The sequence below is a fragment of the Styela clava genome, chromosome 2 (assembly GCF_964204865.1).
Source record: "Styela clava chromosome 2, kaStyClav1.hap1.2, whole genome shotgun sequence".
Lineage (NCBI taxonomy): Eukaryota > Metazoa > Chordata > Ascidiacea > Stolidobranchia > Styelidae > Styela > Styela clava.
Window position 1 is genome coordinate 7,866,834 of NC_135251.1, and position 17,813 is coordinate 7,884,646.

Sequence of the window (17,813 nt, forward strand, 5' to 3'; positions counted from 1 at the left end):
TACAGGGTGGCCCAAAAGTAGGTATACAGTTAGAAAAATTATTATACAGTAAAATAGTTTAATAACTGTATACCTACTTTAGGGCCACCCTCTATATCCATCAATCGATAGAAAGTGTAAGTCGTGATCTCCGTAGAAAAATGTCAAAATTAAACAAAATTTCACAATTCTTCTCTTTTTTGCTGTATAAACTAACGCAAAATTTTTGTAAAACTACAATTGAATACTTCATTTAGGAATGTTGGAAACAGAAGTCCTAGAAAAGGTCGTGAAAGGTTATCGAATGCCACGTCCAGCTTCATGTCCTGAACAACTTTACGAAGTCATGCTTAAGTGTTGGGATGAGAACCCAGAAAAAAGGCCAGAGTTCGATTATCTCGAGGTAAAAAAACACAAATAAACGAAAAGCCGCGGTTTCAAGCCATAAAGTCATCATAGGATAGGCAGGGCAAACATACGAAATAACCGGTCATTCAAAAAATAGTAGAATCTTACATATCACTGGCTGCTGATAACCGGCCAGGTTGATGGCGCAAAACGTAGTAAAAAATAAATATGCTCCAATTTTTTAATGAACCGATTTTAAAGAAAGTCGCTAATTACACAATTTCCAACAAAAAAAATATAAAATAAAAAAATAAATTATAAACAACTAGAATTTACCTATTTTGCCTATTTGGCAAAACAAAGTTTTAACTTATTCGAAAGGCCGATAGAACTTCAAAGTGCAATATTATTTTTTTATGAAACGAAAAGTTTGACAAATTACATAAAACTGACTGTCTGATCTGCATGTGGGAACGACATCACACAAATGTCTAATTATAAAATAGAAGTCCTTATTCCTAACCTGAGGTGGGCCAAGCTTCCAAACTGCTTAATTCACAAGGTCTACGAAATATTTACGATAGGTTGCAATACAAAATAAATCAATTTATGGTGTCAAAATTTAATAAGTACAGGTTCGCATAATAGACTGAGAACAATTCTAATAAATCACAAAAAGCATTCTATTATTCGGACAAATATTATTTTTGAGGATATTCTGAAATATTATGAATTTGACAACGAATCTGGACACATTGACAACAACGACGGGGTCAGTATCAGTGTTGAAACTACAGGTCAGCTACAATAATATTTTTAATTTCGGATAAACATAATAATGAATGAACTAATTGTGAACATATAACTTTCGGACACGCACTTTTAACATATTCATTTCAACTTTAAGCTTCAAAATATCATACCATCGTATTTATGAGATGTTTCTCACCACTCAGAATTAGGTTTCACGCGTGCAGCCAATAAAGCACATAGTGAGTTTTTCAAAATGTTCTTGTATGTGAATTCTGCAGCTCAGTTTACCTAGATTTTTCTTGTCGCTCCTGTCGTTTTTCACTCCCTTAAAACGCCGAATCAGTCCTAATAGGTGGCATATTGAAATTTATAGACTAATATCTCACCCTTAAAAAATTTCTATATTCGATGTATACAGAATCAATTGCTAAAGACAAGAAACCATTTCTGAAGAATACCATGCAATCACTTTCCAACTTGAAAAGTTAGTAAAACCTATTACATTTTGTTTGTTAAGTTTTGTTTGCATAATGTCAATCACAAAACTTTTGCAACATTTGCAAGCGAAAGTACAAGTCACTGCAATTAATAAAGCCATGACTAAATTATACTACTAAAGGTGAATCCTTTGTAAAGTACACACCGTACGTCGTAAAAAAGACATTCACTTCAGACATTCAGTTTACCTAGATTTTTCTTGTCGCTCCTGTCGTTTTTCACTCCCTAAAAACGCCGAATCAGTCCTAATAGGTGGCATATTGAAATTTATAGACTAATATCTCACCCTTAAAAAATTTCTATATTCGATGTATACAGAATCAATTGCTAAAGACAAGAAACCATTTCTGAAGAATACCATGCAATCACTTTCCAACTTGAAAAGTTAGTAAAACCTATTACATTTTGTTTGTTAAGTTTTGTTTGCATAATGTCAATCACAAAACTTTTGCAACATTTGCAAGCGAAAGTACAAGTCACTGCAATTAATAAAGCCATGACTAAATTATACTACTAAAGGTGAATCCTTTGTAAAGTACACACCGTACGTCGTAAAAAAGACATTCACTTTAACGTATGGATTAGGATAAAAAGTAAATTCACACCACACAGATAGTGATAACGTAACTCCTGTTTTAAAATACTATTTGTATTGAATTATATTGTTGACCGCATATGTGAATATGCTATCAAAGGTTCACCTGATGCACAAAAGGCTACTCCCGCAACAAAAAAGAAAGCACAAGCGCTTTTCAATTTAGACAAAAGTGAGTCTGGCATTTTTTTTATATAAGTTAAAAAAGTTCACGAGCAATCTCTTCACCATTATCGAAAAAATATCGACGACGCATATGTAAATATCTTACTATAGGTTCACCCGATGCACAAATGGCTACTCCCGCAACAAAAAATAAAGCACAAGCACTTTTCGACTATGACAAAAGTGAGTCTTGAATTTTTTTAACACAAATCAAAAAAGGTCGCAAGCAATCTCTCCCCTGTTATCGAAAAATACTGATAAAACATCAGAAAGACAACTGCTATGAAAAATACATATAAACCAATACAGTTCTCAATACTGTTGAGAAAACAGCTTGGCAAAAAAGAATTCCACAAAGTGAAAGTTCTTGTGAAGAATTTCAGAATAAAATTGCATATGAGAAGCAATAATCAATACCGGGTATGGTAATAAAAACTTCCGACTGTAGACGATGGGGTTTACTAAATACGAAAATAAAACACACAGACTAGAAAGACTAAAGCGTAAGAAATTCCCAAATGAGAAGTTTTCCGTTATAACACCACTCGTTAAAAGAGCCAAATTTTTCAGTCGATACTAATTTTTCTGTCGCGTGAAATATTCATCCAAGACCAATGCGAGCATTCAATACGTCTTGCCAATCTATTACATTTTTTTGGTAAAATCTATTACATTTTGTTTGCATACTGCCAAGCACAAAACTTTTGCAACATTTGCAAGCGAAAGACTCTGCAATTAATAAAGCCATGACAAAGTAATACCACTGAAAAAGACCCCGGCGATTCGTTTGTAACGTACACATCGTACATCCTAAAAGACATTCACTTTCACGTATGGGTAGGATGAAACGTAAACTCAGCGGTAAAGTCATTATTTTGACTGGACATATATAAATGACCACAGGAAGTTCCCTAAATTTGTAATAGAGATAGACTTCCACACCACACAGACAGCGACAGTGAAACTCCTGTTTTAAATACTGTTACTCGAACAATTTCAAATTATATCGATGGCCGAATATGTAAATCTTTAATCATAGGTTCACCTGATGCACAAAAGGCTACTCCCGCAGCAAAAAAGAAAGCACGAGCACTTTTCGACTATGACAAAAGTGAGTCTTGCAGTTTTTCCATATATATTTATTAAAATATTTACATTTTTCTCGAACTACATATACTATTTTTACTAAGGCTTTTGACTCATGTTTTAGACCACATTGTCCACATATATAAAAATAGGGTGCTCCAGAAGTATGTGCACCAAGATGGCGCAATACCTGAACATAGTATGGGTACCGGGTCAGGGTTCAAGTTGTGCGTCATCTTTTTAATGTACCTACTACGAGAGCGCCGATGCCATCCATCTACGTTTCTATTGCGGCAGTCGCGGCCAGTAACGATCTATACATGTTATGTTAAAATGAAAGCTCTCTCAAGGAAACTTCTTATTACCACACAATCATATTCTTATTATCAAATTATATTGGCACAAACTGTAGGAAGCAGCAGTTCTATCCGTGTTTTATTTACTTTTAGAAGACGATGACGAAATAAGCTTTCGGGGTGGAGATATCATCACAAATATTGAGTTTCCAAGTGAACTATGGTGGATGGGAACCTGCAACGGGCAACGAGGCTTAATTCCTTGGAATTACGTAAAGCTGATTGACTAAGAATCGTGTATTCAGAGATTCTGCCAAATTTCGACTTTAGATATCAATCATTCATGACCCATCCATAATTGGGCGTAAATCTCAAGACTAGAAATCTAACTCCAAGATCAATTAATAAAGAGTTTCAAAACAATTCCGATTTGAGTGTTATTATTTCACGGAGATTTCAAGGTACTCCCGTAGTATGTGTACCAGTTTAGGACTGACAATTATTTGATTCCGATTTTCTTATTTCAGTTCTATTATGAGTAGGGGACTGTCAGTGTTAGCCAAATTAATATATCCCCTGCCCCTAGGTTTCAGTCTCTTTACACAACTTGATTAAAAGTAAGCGAACAAAATTAGTTACCTCCATATTGGTACACACATTACTGGAGCACCGACTTCAATAATATGAAAATAAATTATATCCGTCCTTATTTCATGCGTATCGCCTTTAGCAATGAACGCCGGGAACGCATTCGTCCACATGTCTTCACACTCGTCGGTGAATATTATTATGTCAATTTAATTGTCCTAATTGGCACATATTTTATAATATCTGACACAATACTTTACATGAGTGATTTGGGTGCAATATTTAGGCTAATTTGGTTTCACCAGATTTGATTTATACATGTTTTTATACGACGCTTATTCTCCCGTTTTCTCAGAACAAGGCCATATACAAGAAGCCTCTGATATATATAACAATTTGTTATACTTTGCGAGAGTACAAAAATCTTTTCGGTTCGGCATTGCCTACCCACTTCATAACACCTGGGCGTGGTGGAAGTATGATATTTTACCCGATATATGTAATCTGCGATGCTAACAAACTAAGTCTACGCTTTATCCATCGCCTCTATTTTTATAACTATTGTTGGACGCACGGTTGGTTTATTTCTCGTCTTATACACGTCAAATGTTCATTTTTCAAATCAAAACGTTAAAGCCCTTACGAGGAGAACCATGCTCGATTATCGATCAACGGTTATTCTGTAGAGTGCAGCATTCTAATGTATTATCTCTGTAGAGTATCTTATTCTTTGATAATTCGTTTTTGGAAAATTTGTTGCGATGTTTAGCTGTCGTATATAATAATATTTTGATTGATTCATATGTATAAAAATTTATGATCTTGTTATTTAATGTTGTTCTTTGATTGCTTGTTATAATAATGAACAAAGCTTATTGAATATAAGGGGTACACAAGCAGTGTAATACGGCATTGGTAGTAATCTTCGACATGGCACGTTGGTCACCATACGTACGTACGTAGGTTTGATCATTTTGTTCGGGATTTCTTTCGTGTATTTATATGAACATTAAATCACGACTTATGCTTTACAAACATTATTCCCATAATATTTGATTTTTAATACGTATTTCATGTATATAATTGAATGTGTGAGTAAGTTTTTTGATTGGTTTTATTGTACATAAAGTTTGATGATTTTTTTCAGTTGAACGTTTTTCTTTAATTGCTCATAATAAAAACCTAATAAACAAGACATATTAAATGTATGGTTAATAAAGTGTAAGGTTTTGAACTATGAAACAGACGTGTGTCAGTGTCGTGGATTGGGCATAAACTTAATATTTCAGAAAGGTAGATGGTGGGTTTTTATGATGAATCCAATAATACGGAATTATTCATTTTAAGATGGACTCAAATTAGAATGAAAACGTGCTGATTGTTGAACTCAATTTCCAAAAACCATTCGGGTTTGGAATGAACTCAAAATAGCATGAAAACAATGTTTCAGGCGTTCAATTCAAATTTGAGGAATCAGTCAAAAATAGTTATAGGTGATGGAAATCCAATTTTAGTGTTAAATGAGATTGGTCCAACATTAGCTTTATGCTTGTGAAATATATATACAATCAGGAAATATGGCGTCACCCAATATATTTATAGATATCTTGAATTGTATTTCACAATCAAGCATATAAATTAGTATAAAGTGGTATTAGTATATTATCAGCTTTCGTCCAAACACTGCGCTTGTCAAACAAAATTTCTCTTCTGAGTTTTCCCAATCATTCAATCAATATCATCTCTACCCAGCTGTTTCTTTGGCAGTGTTGAACTTGAATTACTGTAATTTACTAATTAAAGACTTGTGTCAGCTATTACCTAATGAGATCTTTTACATGAAAATAAACATGTTTCTATACGAGTGCTACACGCCGCCGCCAGACGGACACGGCTCATTCGAACAGCCAAATCCAAGAAATAACTACTTATTATTTTCATATTCGAATTGTTCAAAAGGCCTCGCTACACAAGTAAGTCGTCATGGTCTTTTATGTCATGATTTCTATAAAACACAAGTCAGTCAGGTGTATCTCAACTACTACCTACCGAGGTTTTTACTTTGGAATAAGATATTGATCTACAAGTGCAAGTAGTCGCAACTATGCAACCAGTAGGTATACTCTTGTACACAAACAGTGTTCCACTAGCATTGTTGTACACTTCACGATTCAAAGGGTATCTGCGTGTGGACAAGAGGCGAAGTCTAACCCCCCTATTGAGTTTTGGAAAATTAAAAAGGCCACTAATAATGCTTTCGATTTTCACTGGGCTATTTGTTTTGTTAATATCGCCGATTGTTTTCGTCAGCGAGACATAGTTATTTCGGCTGGTCGGAATTTTATATATATACAACTTTTATATAAACCATATTTCTGCAAGTCGCTCTGTCCCAGAAGTATCTTTCTGTATTCGCTGTATATGTACTCCTTGTTTCACGAGTAGGTCGATGGCCGTTTTTTCTCGTGGATCTATGTGTCCCGTGTAAACAACGCCCCAACTAATATCTGATCATTGGGGACCGGACGTCAAAGAAAACTAAAGTATATAATCCGCGACACACATACTGGCTTACAATACAGTGATTAATACAAAGATTGAAAAAGGCGTTAGAAAATACTAAAATTTAACTGAAAACACCATGAATTTTGTTAATTTTGTTTTGCAATCCCCGCGACAGCATATTGTTTTTCAAGAGCGCGCGACAGATAAAAAAACACTATTCTAGACTCTGTGAATCGCTAAACTTTCTTGTGCTCATCGCACACTTTGTACTTATTTGCCTTTGAAGCTATACCGTAGTCACCAAAGTTGAAACATTCAAATTTACGCTCAATCTATCCTTTTATCGAATTATTACCATAAAAATATAATTTACTATTCACAATGTTTCATCTTGAGCCACGGCACTGCGATGGAACAGCTCAAATTTAACAAATTCGCAAAAATTCGAATCAAACCTGTATAAAATCGGGCAGTATACCACGCATTTACACGTTCTATGTGGTATTTTATAGTAGTTGTGTTTAGTTGTATATACAACAAATTTTGTTAACATTTTACTCGGATTGTCGGGGTATTTTATACTAGTAATTTTTGTCGTAGTCTGTACAACCGGAGGTTACGTGGAACACAATTAAATCATTACAGCATGACATTTGAATACGCTCGTACGGGCTGTGAAATGAATACTTGCACAACAGAAACAACACCATACGAAGCTGTTTCGTGGGACTATCGAGTCGATAAATAAATATTTTGACCCCACTCTCCTTTTGAAAACCCTGGACGCGCCTGAATCGATATAGCTCGTTTTGCTACGTTGTTGGTTCACCTCCGTTTACGACTCACCCGCCAGTAAAGTCCGTACGTACTACGGGATGACTCGGATACCCAAACGTAGTACTTTATTAAAAATATTCCTACTACGACACGAGTTCGGGAATTAGTCAAGTGACACACTTCTTGAGCGCCCATTCTTCTTCTATGCATCGGATATGGGAATGATTCCTATAAAAGATATTTGTACCTAAAATCATGACGTAACCTGGTTCACATCTACGCTCCTGTGGCGGTAACCGCCATCTTGGTACGCAAACTCCAGGATCGCCGTTGGCTCTACCACGGAATGAAATAAGAGCATCAATCCTTAGAAGCAGCACGTCCACGGTTATGTGCGTGCTTTTCTTCGTTTCACGCAGTGTATTTATTGGATAATTGGAATGACGCCTATTAAACTTCAAAAAAAGGTCAAATTCACTTCTCAGCGGTCGGCAAATATCAATGTTTTAATTTATTATCAAGTTTGCACATTCAAATTGATCTAAATAACATATAAAATTGAAGATTGACCGCGAGTTGACTGATCAATTGTCGAGGTTACTTACACAGCATATATCATAAAATGGACTTGTTTTATGTAGAATGTTGAAAACATCTTGTTTACATATTGTTCAGTGGTTACGTTGTTACGTTAGAAGTATTACAATCTACATTTTGTTACTCAAAATTAGATATAGGGATGGTTACAGGTTCCCAACATTTATCTGAACGGCCTCCTTAGTAGAAGACATATTAGACTGCCCTTCAGAACGTCAGGTTTGATTTTTTTTTAGGCGACTACACTGCCATTCAAGCTCAACGACCTCCAAATACATGCCATACTAATTGCGTGATATTCGCAGTGGTTAAAAGTATAAAAACCTATTGTAGAAAGCCATGTTCAGGTAATGCTTCACCACACTAGCTAGATTAGGTGTGTGTAGTAATATGGTCCAAATCGCTATATGATGGCCTCCTCCTAGCGCACTGCCAATATAGTGCAATGTTCACGTCAAGACTTGTTTTATATACTATAGTAAAAAAATTACCACAATGGAAAAATACAAAAACAAAACTTTGCCCTCTGTGCCACTGAAAAATATAGGACTTTCATATTCGGTCAAGAGTGTAAGAAGTAAGCATAATCATACCACAAACCACTGCCAAAAAAAATCAATCGAAAAAAAATATACACCTATTCTCAGGTTGTTTAAAGATCTGTGAAATACAGTTAAATGATATTAATGATGAATGATGTTGCGGCATGTCAGAGCAGTTTTTCTGGATCTATTTATTCGTACAACAATCTTGATGAGGACGTTGTCATTTTCGACTGGTGTCCAACTGCCCATCTTCATAGCAGATGAGAGAAATGCTTTCTCACTGAAAAATAAAAATAAAAGGATATGAAAATAGGGAATCGATCAAACTAAACTTGACTACAGTTAAAAATGATGAATTGAATATTTTCTGCAGCAATCAGCAATGAGTATTCGGTTTTAGAAAGCTGCCTTACAATGACATGCCTGTGAACAGGATTATGACTAAATGTGAGTGACTAAAAAGAATGTTTAGGCCTGCGAATGCATTACCTAAAACAATATTAAGTTCATTTGTATCAAATTTTAAAAATAATTTATATATTCCATATTATAAAGAATGTAACACAAAAGTAGATTATTAGGCATTGACCATCCTTCGTCTGGCAGCGGTTAAGCGCAGTATTTTCTATGACAGTGCATATTATCATGCAAATCATCTAAATAGATCTGCAACGCTTGAATGGAAAATGTCAATAACACATATACTAATTTTGTCCTTGTACCATAATGGTAAATATATCAATGTCATAGGATCCTAGTTTCTCAGACACAAACAAGGCAGTCAGTCAGTCAGTAGTTTATTTTATCACAAACCGAATGTAAACATTGACGAACAAAATTGAAAAAAAGTGAAAAATTACATTTCAGTGTGAAGGGAGACGCGATAAACCAGAGAAGGTTATCGAGCAGCGTCACCTTTGAGGCAGTAAGTCTAATATTAAATCATAATGAGAAAGAAGTCAAACATAAAATACTAACAAAAGCCGGACTTGAGACGCCATTAAGCGACCCGGTGACCCGGATAATAACGAAAGCAAGCAACTCCAGACACGACAGGCCGCGGTCGCCATGGTGACCGCATATCATTGAACAACCAACCAAGAGAGCCGGACTGCCGTGGTTATTCTGTGGCTGCGCTAAAGACTTTTGTCCTCTTGGCGCAGTACCGGTATCGCATTTGAGAGGGACATCACCGGATAGTTTTAATTTATTTACAAGCTAAGCAATGTTTTAAATACACACTCGTGGGGCTATGCAGAGGCTGTGTGTTGGAGGTAAATAATATATATACGATAACAAGAAAAAGAGTTAGAAATGGGAAAAAATAAATAAATAAGAGGTAAGTTAAACATTATTCTGATGTATGCTAAGTGGTTGTTAGACCGAAACGTTGTTAGCATAAAACATTACATGATACAAAAGATGCAATGCATGCAAACAAGCTATCGAGGACTTGCACGGGTGACGGGTCATGTGACTTTGTTTACTGGACGGCAAAAAAACAAAAACGTCCAACTGGCTCCTGTCAGTTGCAAGTCGGATTATACGTTTCCGTTTTGTTTGGCTGTTGAAAATAGTTATTTCGTATCATCTATTGGCAGGACTGCTTGGTGTCAAGTCCAGAAGTCATCTTTCTTGTGTTTCACTGTTTGCGGACAGCACTTCCTTGATGGTGAGTGATAATGTGCTGTTATCAATTTCTTTAAATATTCATAAGCTCTCTCATTTCAATGGAAAGCAGATGACAAACTACTGTTGTTGGTAGGCCTAGCCGTAGGCCTACTTGCTTGTCTACTTGTAGACTTGACTTATGTAGGGAATTAATCATCAATTGCTATAAGGTATTGTTCCTCTAGTTAACTGGTAATCTATTACTAAGTGTGAAAAGTTGGATAGATAACTAAAGTTTAACGCCAGTCCTCATGCAAAAAATATAACCTGAATTCAATTGAATTCGCCATCTAGGAATACGCTCGCCTCCGCATCTCTGATCACCATAGGATTTATCTGGAGAAGGATTGCAGCTACAACATCGTACGATTACCATTCTATGTCGGGATTAGTTAGCCAGTTATTTGTTTTCAGGAATATGGACTTGATTGTGGGGGATGTCGTAAGTGGCCAGCGGTCGTGCGAACCACCCTCAGTGGGAGGAGAGCTGCAATCCTCTCGCACATAACTATCCCCGCATGGGATTGGAACCGGAACATGTGACACTACCAGGATGATCAGAGATGCAACTTTTCACACTTAGTAATAGATTACCAGTTAACCAGGGAAACAATACCCTATTGTCAATATAGTTTGTCATCTGCTTTCCATTGAAATGAGGGAGCTTGTGAATATTTTAAAAAATTGATAGCGGCACATTATCACTCACCATCAACGAAGTGCTGTCCGCAAACAGTGAAACACAAGCGAGATGACTTCTGGACTTGACACCAAGTAGTCCTGCCAATAGATGATATCCACATTGCACGACGTTCCGAATCTTTTGAAAACAGTGGAATATAACTGAAGATCCATTTCGTTGTCTATACTACAAGTACAGCCAGCGGAACCATACAAAATAACCATTTTCAACAGTCAAACAAAACGGAAACGTATAATCCGACTTGCAACTGACAGGAGCCAGCTGGACGTTTAGTAAACAAAGTCACGTGACCTGTGCAAGTCCTCTATATATATCATGGCATGACATTGCTCTCATATGAAGTAAAAACCATATGAAATAAATTTGGCAAAATTAACATTAGTCATACGAAACGGACTGATGTGTGTGATAGGTAATCATATCTTGTGGCTGCTGCCTTCAACTGCTGTATTAATAAAAATTGCGACCAAGCAAAACAACTACTCAATTCTAAATCTTATGACCCTTATTTATCCTGCATTAGTCAAAACATATAATGCCCATGCTCACCTGTAATTAGTTGCTTTCAGTAATTCTGTTCTGATACAGCTCTGTAAGTTCGTTCTTATCATAATAGTAGGTTCCTTTTCGAGTTTAAAGATATCAAGTAGATTACCATTCAACTCAATTGAATTAGAATTGAGAATGAATTTCTTCTAATTCTGAACTTAGCCATCTAACTTCCATATTTAAAACTTTACTTTATCTGACAATCATTTTAATTGAATACTAATACACGATAACACAGCTTTTGGTAGCCTATTTATACTACATTTAAAATATTATGTTAGAATCTCAATCTACAACTAGAATAGGAGCTTATTACTTATTCTCAATACTGCTAGCACTTACCCAGTCAGCTGTGAGCCTTGACTTTCCCCAAAGCATCGAATACTTATAACTTAATGATTTTTAACTAAACTTAAAACTTCAAACGCTGAATCAATCTTAACCTTTTTTGAAATTTTTTTACTATTTTGTAATTTTATGTTTTTATCGGCTATAATCTTAACACCTAACTATACCTTTATAAACATATATTCAATACATATACCTATATTTCGCTAAATATAATATTCCTTACTAAATGGGTAACTCATCAAGGCTGACGAACAACTCGACTACAGGGACAACTCGTCACAGAGCTATTGCTTCGCAATTTCCATAGACCTAAAACACCGCCGTAGAAAATGCGAAAAGACGGACAACTCACCAGGCCTCTCTGCAGTCGAGTTGTCTCTGGTGATGGTGAGTTGTCCGCCTCCCCTCATCAATACTGTTTGTCTGTTACTAATTCTGTTAGCATTGCTCAAGTTTCACTAGTCAATATTTCCATATACCGTTAGTTTATCAGTTGATTGATAAAGAGAAGCCTTCAAACCTATAATAATACTACGTTTTGTTACACAACTTTTCATATCAAAAATCTGGCAAATGTCTGAATAACCCTCCCTATTCTTTGAATAGTAACTTAATTAGTATTTAATTATGTATCATAAAAGCATAGGTTACTGTTTTACAGAATATATTAAAAAAATTACTTTGTTAGTGAAATGTTTTTGCCTATGGATCTTGAAATTAATAAAAAACTTACTTACAATTTCCTGTATGAAGGTCCTTCTCTTGCTAGGTCTGTATAGGCCTCAGATGAGTAAATCCTAGTATTGCAGTCCATGAGATTTAGTAGTACAGGACTATATTCCAATGGTATATGAATTTATAAATATATTCCTTTCATCCTGCCCCCACTAACGATACTGGTACAGACACGGAACACATTACCATAATCATGATAACAAATAACAATGTCAGTTATTTTTGTATCGATATTATTGCTTCAGTATGCAAATTTTCCGAATTTTTCTGGTCTCAACTTTCAGGACTCCAGTCAGAGTGCGGATTGTGAAAGTTACCAGTCAGGTATTTTCTCCATTTCAATCAATCATTTATTTTGATTCTCTGACATAAACAATACAAGGTTCCTAGGTTTATAACTTTGCAAACTTTATTTCTGTTTCTGCAAAAATATCAATTTTCAGCAACTTCTTATAAAGATAAGTTCAAATATTGGATAATTCTTTAACAGCCAATATGTGCTGGTACCAGTACAGTATCAGTTGTCATTATTTTAGTATTTAATCTGTGTTAGTTGTGTAGTCTGACTTGTCCAATTTATTTATAATTTCTGTGTTTGTACAAATTAGGAAAAATTATTAGTTTTATTGGTAAATATAATTTTATCACATAGCGCAAGATTGCCACCAGGCAGCCAGCTATATTCATATCGATGATAAATAAAGCATAACTCAGTACCGGTAACTGGTGTTAGCAAAACGATTCAATTTGCCGATGTTTCGAATTTCTATTCAGAAAAACTTCATCAGGCATGATATGGCAAGCACATTTATACAATATTGTGCTTGTCACATGTTATGCTGATTTTTTCACATGCTATGCTTACTATGGAGTCGAAATAATCTTTCAATTATACTACGGTGCGGTAACCAATGCATTGCCGGTACGGTTCACACACTGACACAGCACAGGACGACATAAAATAAATTCTGGTGAGGTGACATTTGACCCTAACTAACGGTTGCCATATATTACTGGTAAATATATTTCAGTCTGCATAAAACCTGACCTTAATCAACTTCGGGGAACCTACTTTTGTGCGGTTTTACAGACTTCCAATAATAGTTTGGATCGGCCTCTACGTCTAGGACAATTATGTAACCAGGATGTCATGCTGAGCATAGTTGGAATGTGTGAGGATCTAAATATTTATCCCGGGAGATAGCAAAGGGATAATAGGGCTTAGTTATGTGCGAGAGGATAGCTGGACTCCTCGCAGTCGTAGGGTGGTTCACGTTACCGCTGGTTCGATAACTAAAACTAATCCTATACCCGACATGGACTGGTAACCGGACGAGAGGCCGTGGTTCGCCATATGGTTAAGCCGTCTTATCGGCTTTCCCCTCCACCGGGATAAATATGTAAATCCTATCCAAACCTTATGACGAACCACGGCCTCCCGTCTGTTACCATTCCATGTCGGATATGGGATTAGTTAAATATTTGTTTTCTGGAGCATAAGCTTCATAGTGGAGGAAGCCATAACCGACCAGCGGTGACGCGAACCACCCTAACATAACTGCCGGTACATCCCACCTCGATCCTAACTTGCGATTCAAGCTTGCGAACTGTGGGTATTCATACGGAGGTGCAATGCCAGGCTTGTTTCCTAACCCTAATAAACCAGCCGTCTAGTTCTTATTTTTAACTATCTAATCCAGGAGTGGGCTAGTTCCAGATGATAGATTGCTTACTGGGCCGGATGCTCGATATGAAAAGCCCATGAATAGAAACAGTTTATTTGCAAAAAAATATCGTAACAGCTTATGTACAACAAATATATATTGCGGTGCTTCCTAACCTTTTCCACTTCGTGACCCACTTGTATCGCCATTTTTTCTTTGTCACTCACAATGGGGTGTTAATATATTAGAAAAGATACAAGGTATCCAAATGCAATATATTATTGATGCAAAATTTAAGCTTGTATATTTGATATTAGCAGATCAAGTGGATGATTGATAGGGGCTCATTGCCAACGTAGCATTGACACTCAACATATTGTGATTTTGAAGTCATTTCCTGCCTCAATAAAACCACATTTGACGTAATCCGAATCAAAGTTTTTCACTGTAATCTATTGAGATTTTTTACTTCGTTACCTTTTCTGTTTAAAAATTACCCATTTTGTTTCTTACAAAAATTAAACAAAGTTAGGGTGTTTTGATAAAGTATATTAACCCTGATCTACTCAGTATTCAAAATGGAACTCATTGGACATAAAATTAACGACTACATAAACCGGTTTACTGGCTACTGTTTACCCGAATTCAACAACTGGTAAATTGCGTCATAAGGGTTATTGTTATGTGATAATAATGCCACAATTTCTTGATCTTGTTGAAAATTGTATGTAACATTTGGAAATGCTTCGCGACCCGCCAGGGCGAAGATTTGTAAATTACATCAATGACATTAAACAACATTGTTTAATGTCATTGATTACATCCAGGTTTGGATTTTGCGTGAGATATTATTTATTTTGCGGTACGCTATATATTTATTTATATTTCCAAAAACTATAGTCGTATAACTTCAGCGGGCACAAGTGGGCCGGATGAAACACTCCACGTGCCGTAATTTGCTCAACCCTGATCTAATCCCACTGTTTGCAAATCAGACAATTAGACTAAGATTTTGACCAGTTTTGTCATTAAAAAAAGCAATAAAACAAACAATTGATATCCCCATTGGGAGATTGCAGATATGTTATGGAATTTTAAGGTATTGAGGTAAAGCCGTTTGTATTTTAATAAATTATAGCTAAACGTCCTCAGAACATTTCGTACTCGCTACTAGTAGGTTACGGTCTTCCAACATGCGCGTATATACATCTGTAATCCGGTAACCTTGTTCACGAACTGCTAAACACAATATAGTCGTTTTTGCTTAATAATCAGCATAATAGACGATAAAGAAAATTGATGAGAACAAAATAAATAAAACTGATTATAGAATCGGGAAAGCAAACGAAACCTCAAGTAAAGTATAAAGCGTACAGATTTTAGGTGGGAAGTTATAGATAAAGGAAGTAGTACGTGTTCGCTCTCCCAAAAGTGTTAAAACTAATTAAGGCATGCACGCACACATACACACACACCTACAATCACCGAGACATGATAAGATCGGAAGCGAAAAAGCGAGACATAAATTCAATTACTTAGTAAAAAGAAAAATATACAAACGAGTAAAAAATGACTAAATTTATTCGCCACACCGATTTAATGATTTTATGAGGATTGCCAAATTGGATACCGATTTAGTCAACAAGAGGGATATGCTGTGCAGAGAAAAATATTCCTCAATCAGTAGTTTATTCCTCACCATACTTAAAACAGGCACAAACATACAAATTGCAATAAATTAAATTATAAATAGGCCATATTTCAGGGTGAAGGAGACGCGAGTAACCAATACTGGTTATCGATCAGCGGCACCTTTAAAAGGAGATATTACCAAGCTGATTGAAAAATACCTAGTTACTTATTTCTATAATTGATTCGAACTGATAGCCGGACGAAATTCCATGGTTTGCCATATAATTATTCAGGTTTATCGACTTCCCTACGATCTCCCGAATAAATATGATGTGAAACCTTACGCAGAATTGCCACGAGGCGACGCAAGAGTTCGATACGCCTGGATGCATCCACGCCTGTTTCTGGATTTTTCTGCAAAAGAAACGCGTGCTCGTGTGATCGCCGGTTGTGCAATCGATCGACCTTCCGTCGTGTCTGTCTCGCGCGCAGTCACACAGTCGGTTGTTTTCAGAAAGCGTTTCTTTTATTGCTGCTGCGATTTGTGATCGAGAATATCTTGATGTCGGAATGAGGTATTTGGTTAGAAAGCTATTTAACGTTATTACTGTAAGATATTTGTAGTTACGTTTGCTCAAAGCAAACCAATGTATAAAACGTTTAGAATAGTGAAAGCAGCAAATTATTCCTTTGTATTTTGTTTGTCCGTTCGTTGTTGTTTTGTGTTTTGTTTCTATCAGAGTGGCCAGATAAAATTGATTGATTGAAGTATGGTATCGGTAACTCTTCACTGAGTTCTGGAGTTAAGTGTTCATACTGCTGTACTGTGGAGAGGAGTCTTGATCGCAGGATTGTTTCTGTGGTTTCTGCAAAGTCTGAAAGTGCTGAAGCCAAATATTTTTATTTCTCAAGGAATTGACTACTGCAGCCAGTCTGGATTTCATGGCCTTTTTGAACGAGAAATCGGGCGTGCAATCAGAAATTCCCGCGTGCAAAATAAGAATTCCTGGCGTGCAATTATAGCTCACGACGTGCAAAACAACTGCACTCGCGTGCAACTGACTTTGACATCAGATACCTCTCAATACATCCGCGTAAAATTACCGGTATCGGATAAAAAATACGTTGAATCAGAGAAAAAATGGACGTTTGACCTTTGACCCCAAACATTATTTCTACAGTTTGTCGCTAATTTTGAGAGTGTTTGTGCGACTTTGGATACCGGTACTGTTCAGTACATCCGCGTAAAATTATTGGATACGTTGAACCAGAGCAAAATGGACATACTTTGTCATTAATTTTGGTAGTGTTTTTACGTAGAATTAATGGATAAAAAATACGTCAAATTAGAGCAAAATGGACGTTTGACCTTTGACCCCAAACATTATTTTCATACTTTGTCACTAATTTTGGGAGTGTTTGAGCAACTTTAGATACCGGTACTGTTCAGTACATTCGAGTAAAATTATTGTATGAAAAATACGCTGAATCAGAGCCGTACTTGGCCATTGGTGCGAAGGCGATCTTTTCGTCCATAACTATTCTCACGGGATACCTATTTCCTATCATTCAACACGATATGGACCTTTCCCCGAGCATCGACTTCCTTGTTTACTTCGTGACATTGGCCAATCAGCAAGATGCAAAAAAGGACGTAACAATGAGAGGAATTTTTCGCGGGTCAAATGTTGGGAAAAGGTCCATGGTCTTTTTGCTTCGCAATATTTCGATCAGACCAAATCTTGCAGGCTGGTATTTGTCGACAATTGTGGAGTT

General features: G+C 36.2%; 1 protein-coding gene and 1 long non-coding RNA gene across 2 annotated transcripts; one reads left to right on the forward strand and one right to left on the reverse strand.

Moving 5' to 3' along the window:
* Positions 1 to 238: 238 nt before the first annotated feature.
* On the forward strand, positions 239 to 2,748 carry LOC144431227 (uncharacterized). The gene is made up of 7 exons (XM_078119066.1): positions 239 to 382; positions 1,040 to 1,124; positions 1,499 to 1,564; positions 1,897 to 1,962; positions 2,274 to 2,345; positions 2,450 to 2,521; positions 2,648 to 2,748. Exons 1-7 carry the CDS (start codon positions 239 to 241, stop codon positions 2,746 to 2,748), a joined length of 606 nt encoding a protein of 201 aa, XP_077975192.1.
* A 5,338-nt stretch (positions 2,749 to 8,086) lies between these two features.
* On the reverse strand, positions 8,087 to 13,172 carry LOC120335809 (uncharacterized). The gene is made up of 2 exons (XR_005568711.2): positions 12,744 to 13,172; positions 8,087 to 9,012 (listed from the first exon to the last, which is right to left on the reverse strand). It is a non-coding gene; the product is annotated as an uncharacterized LOC120335809 (long non-coding RNA).
* Positions 13,173 to 17,813: the final 4,641 nt, after the last annotated feature.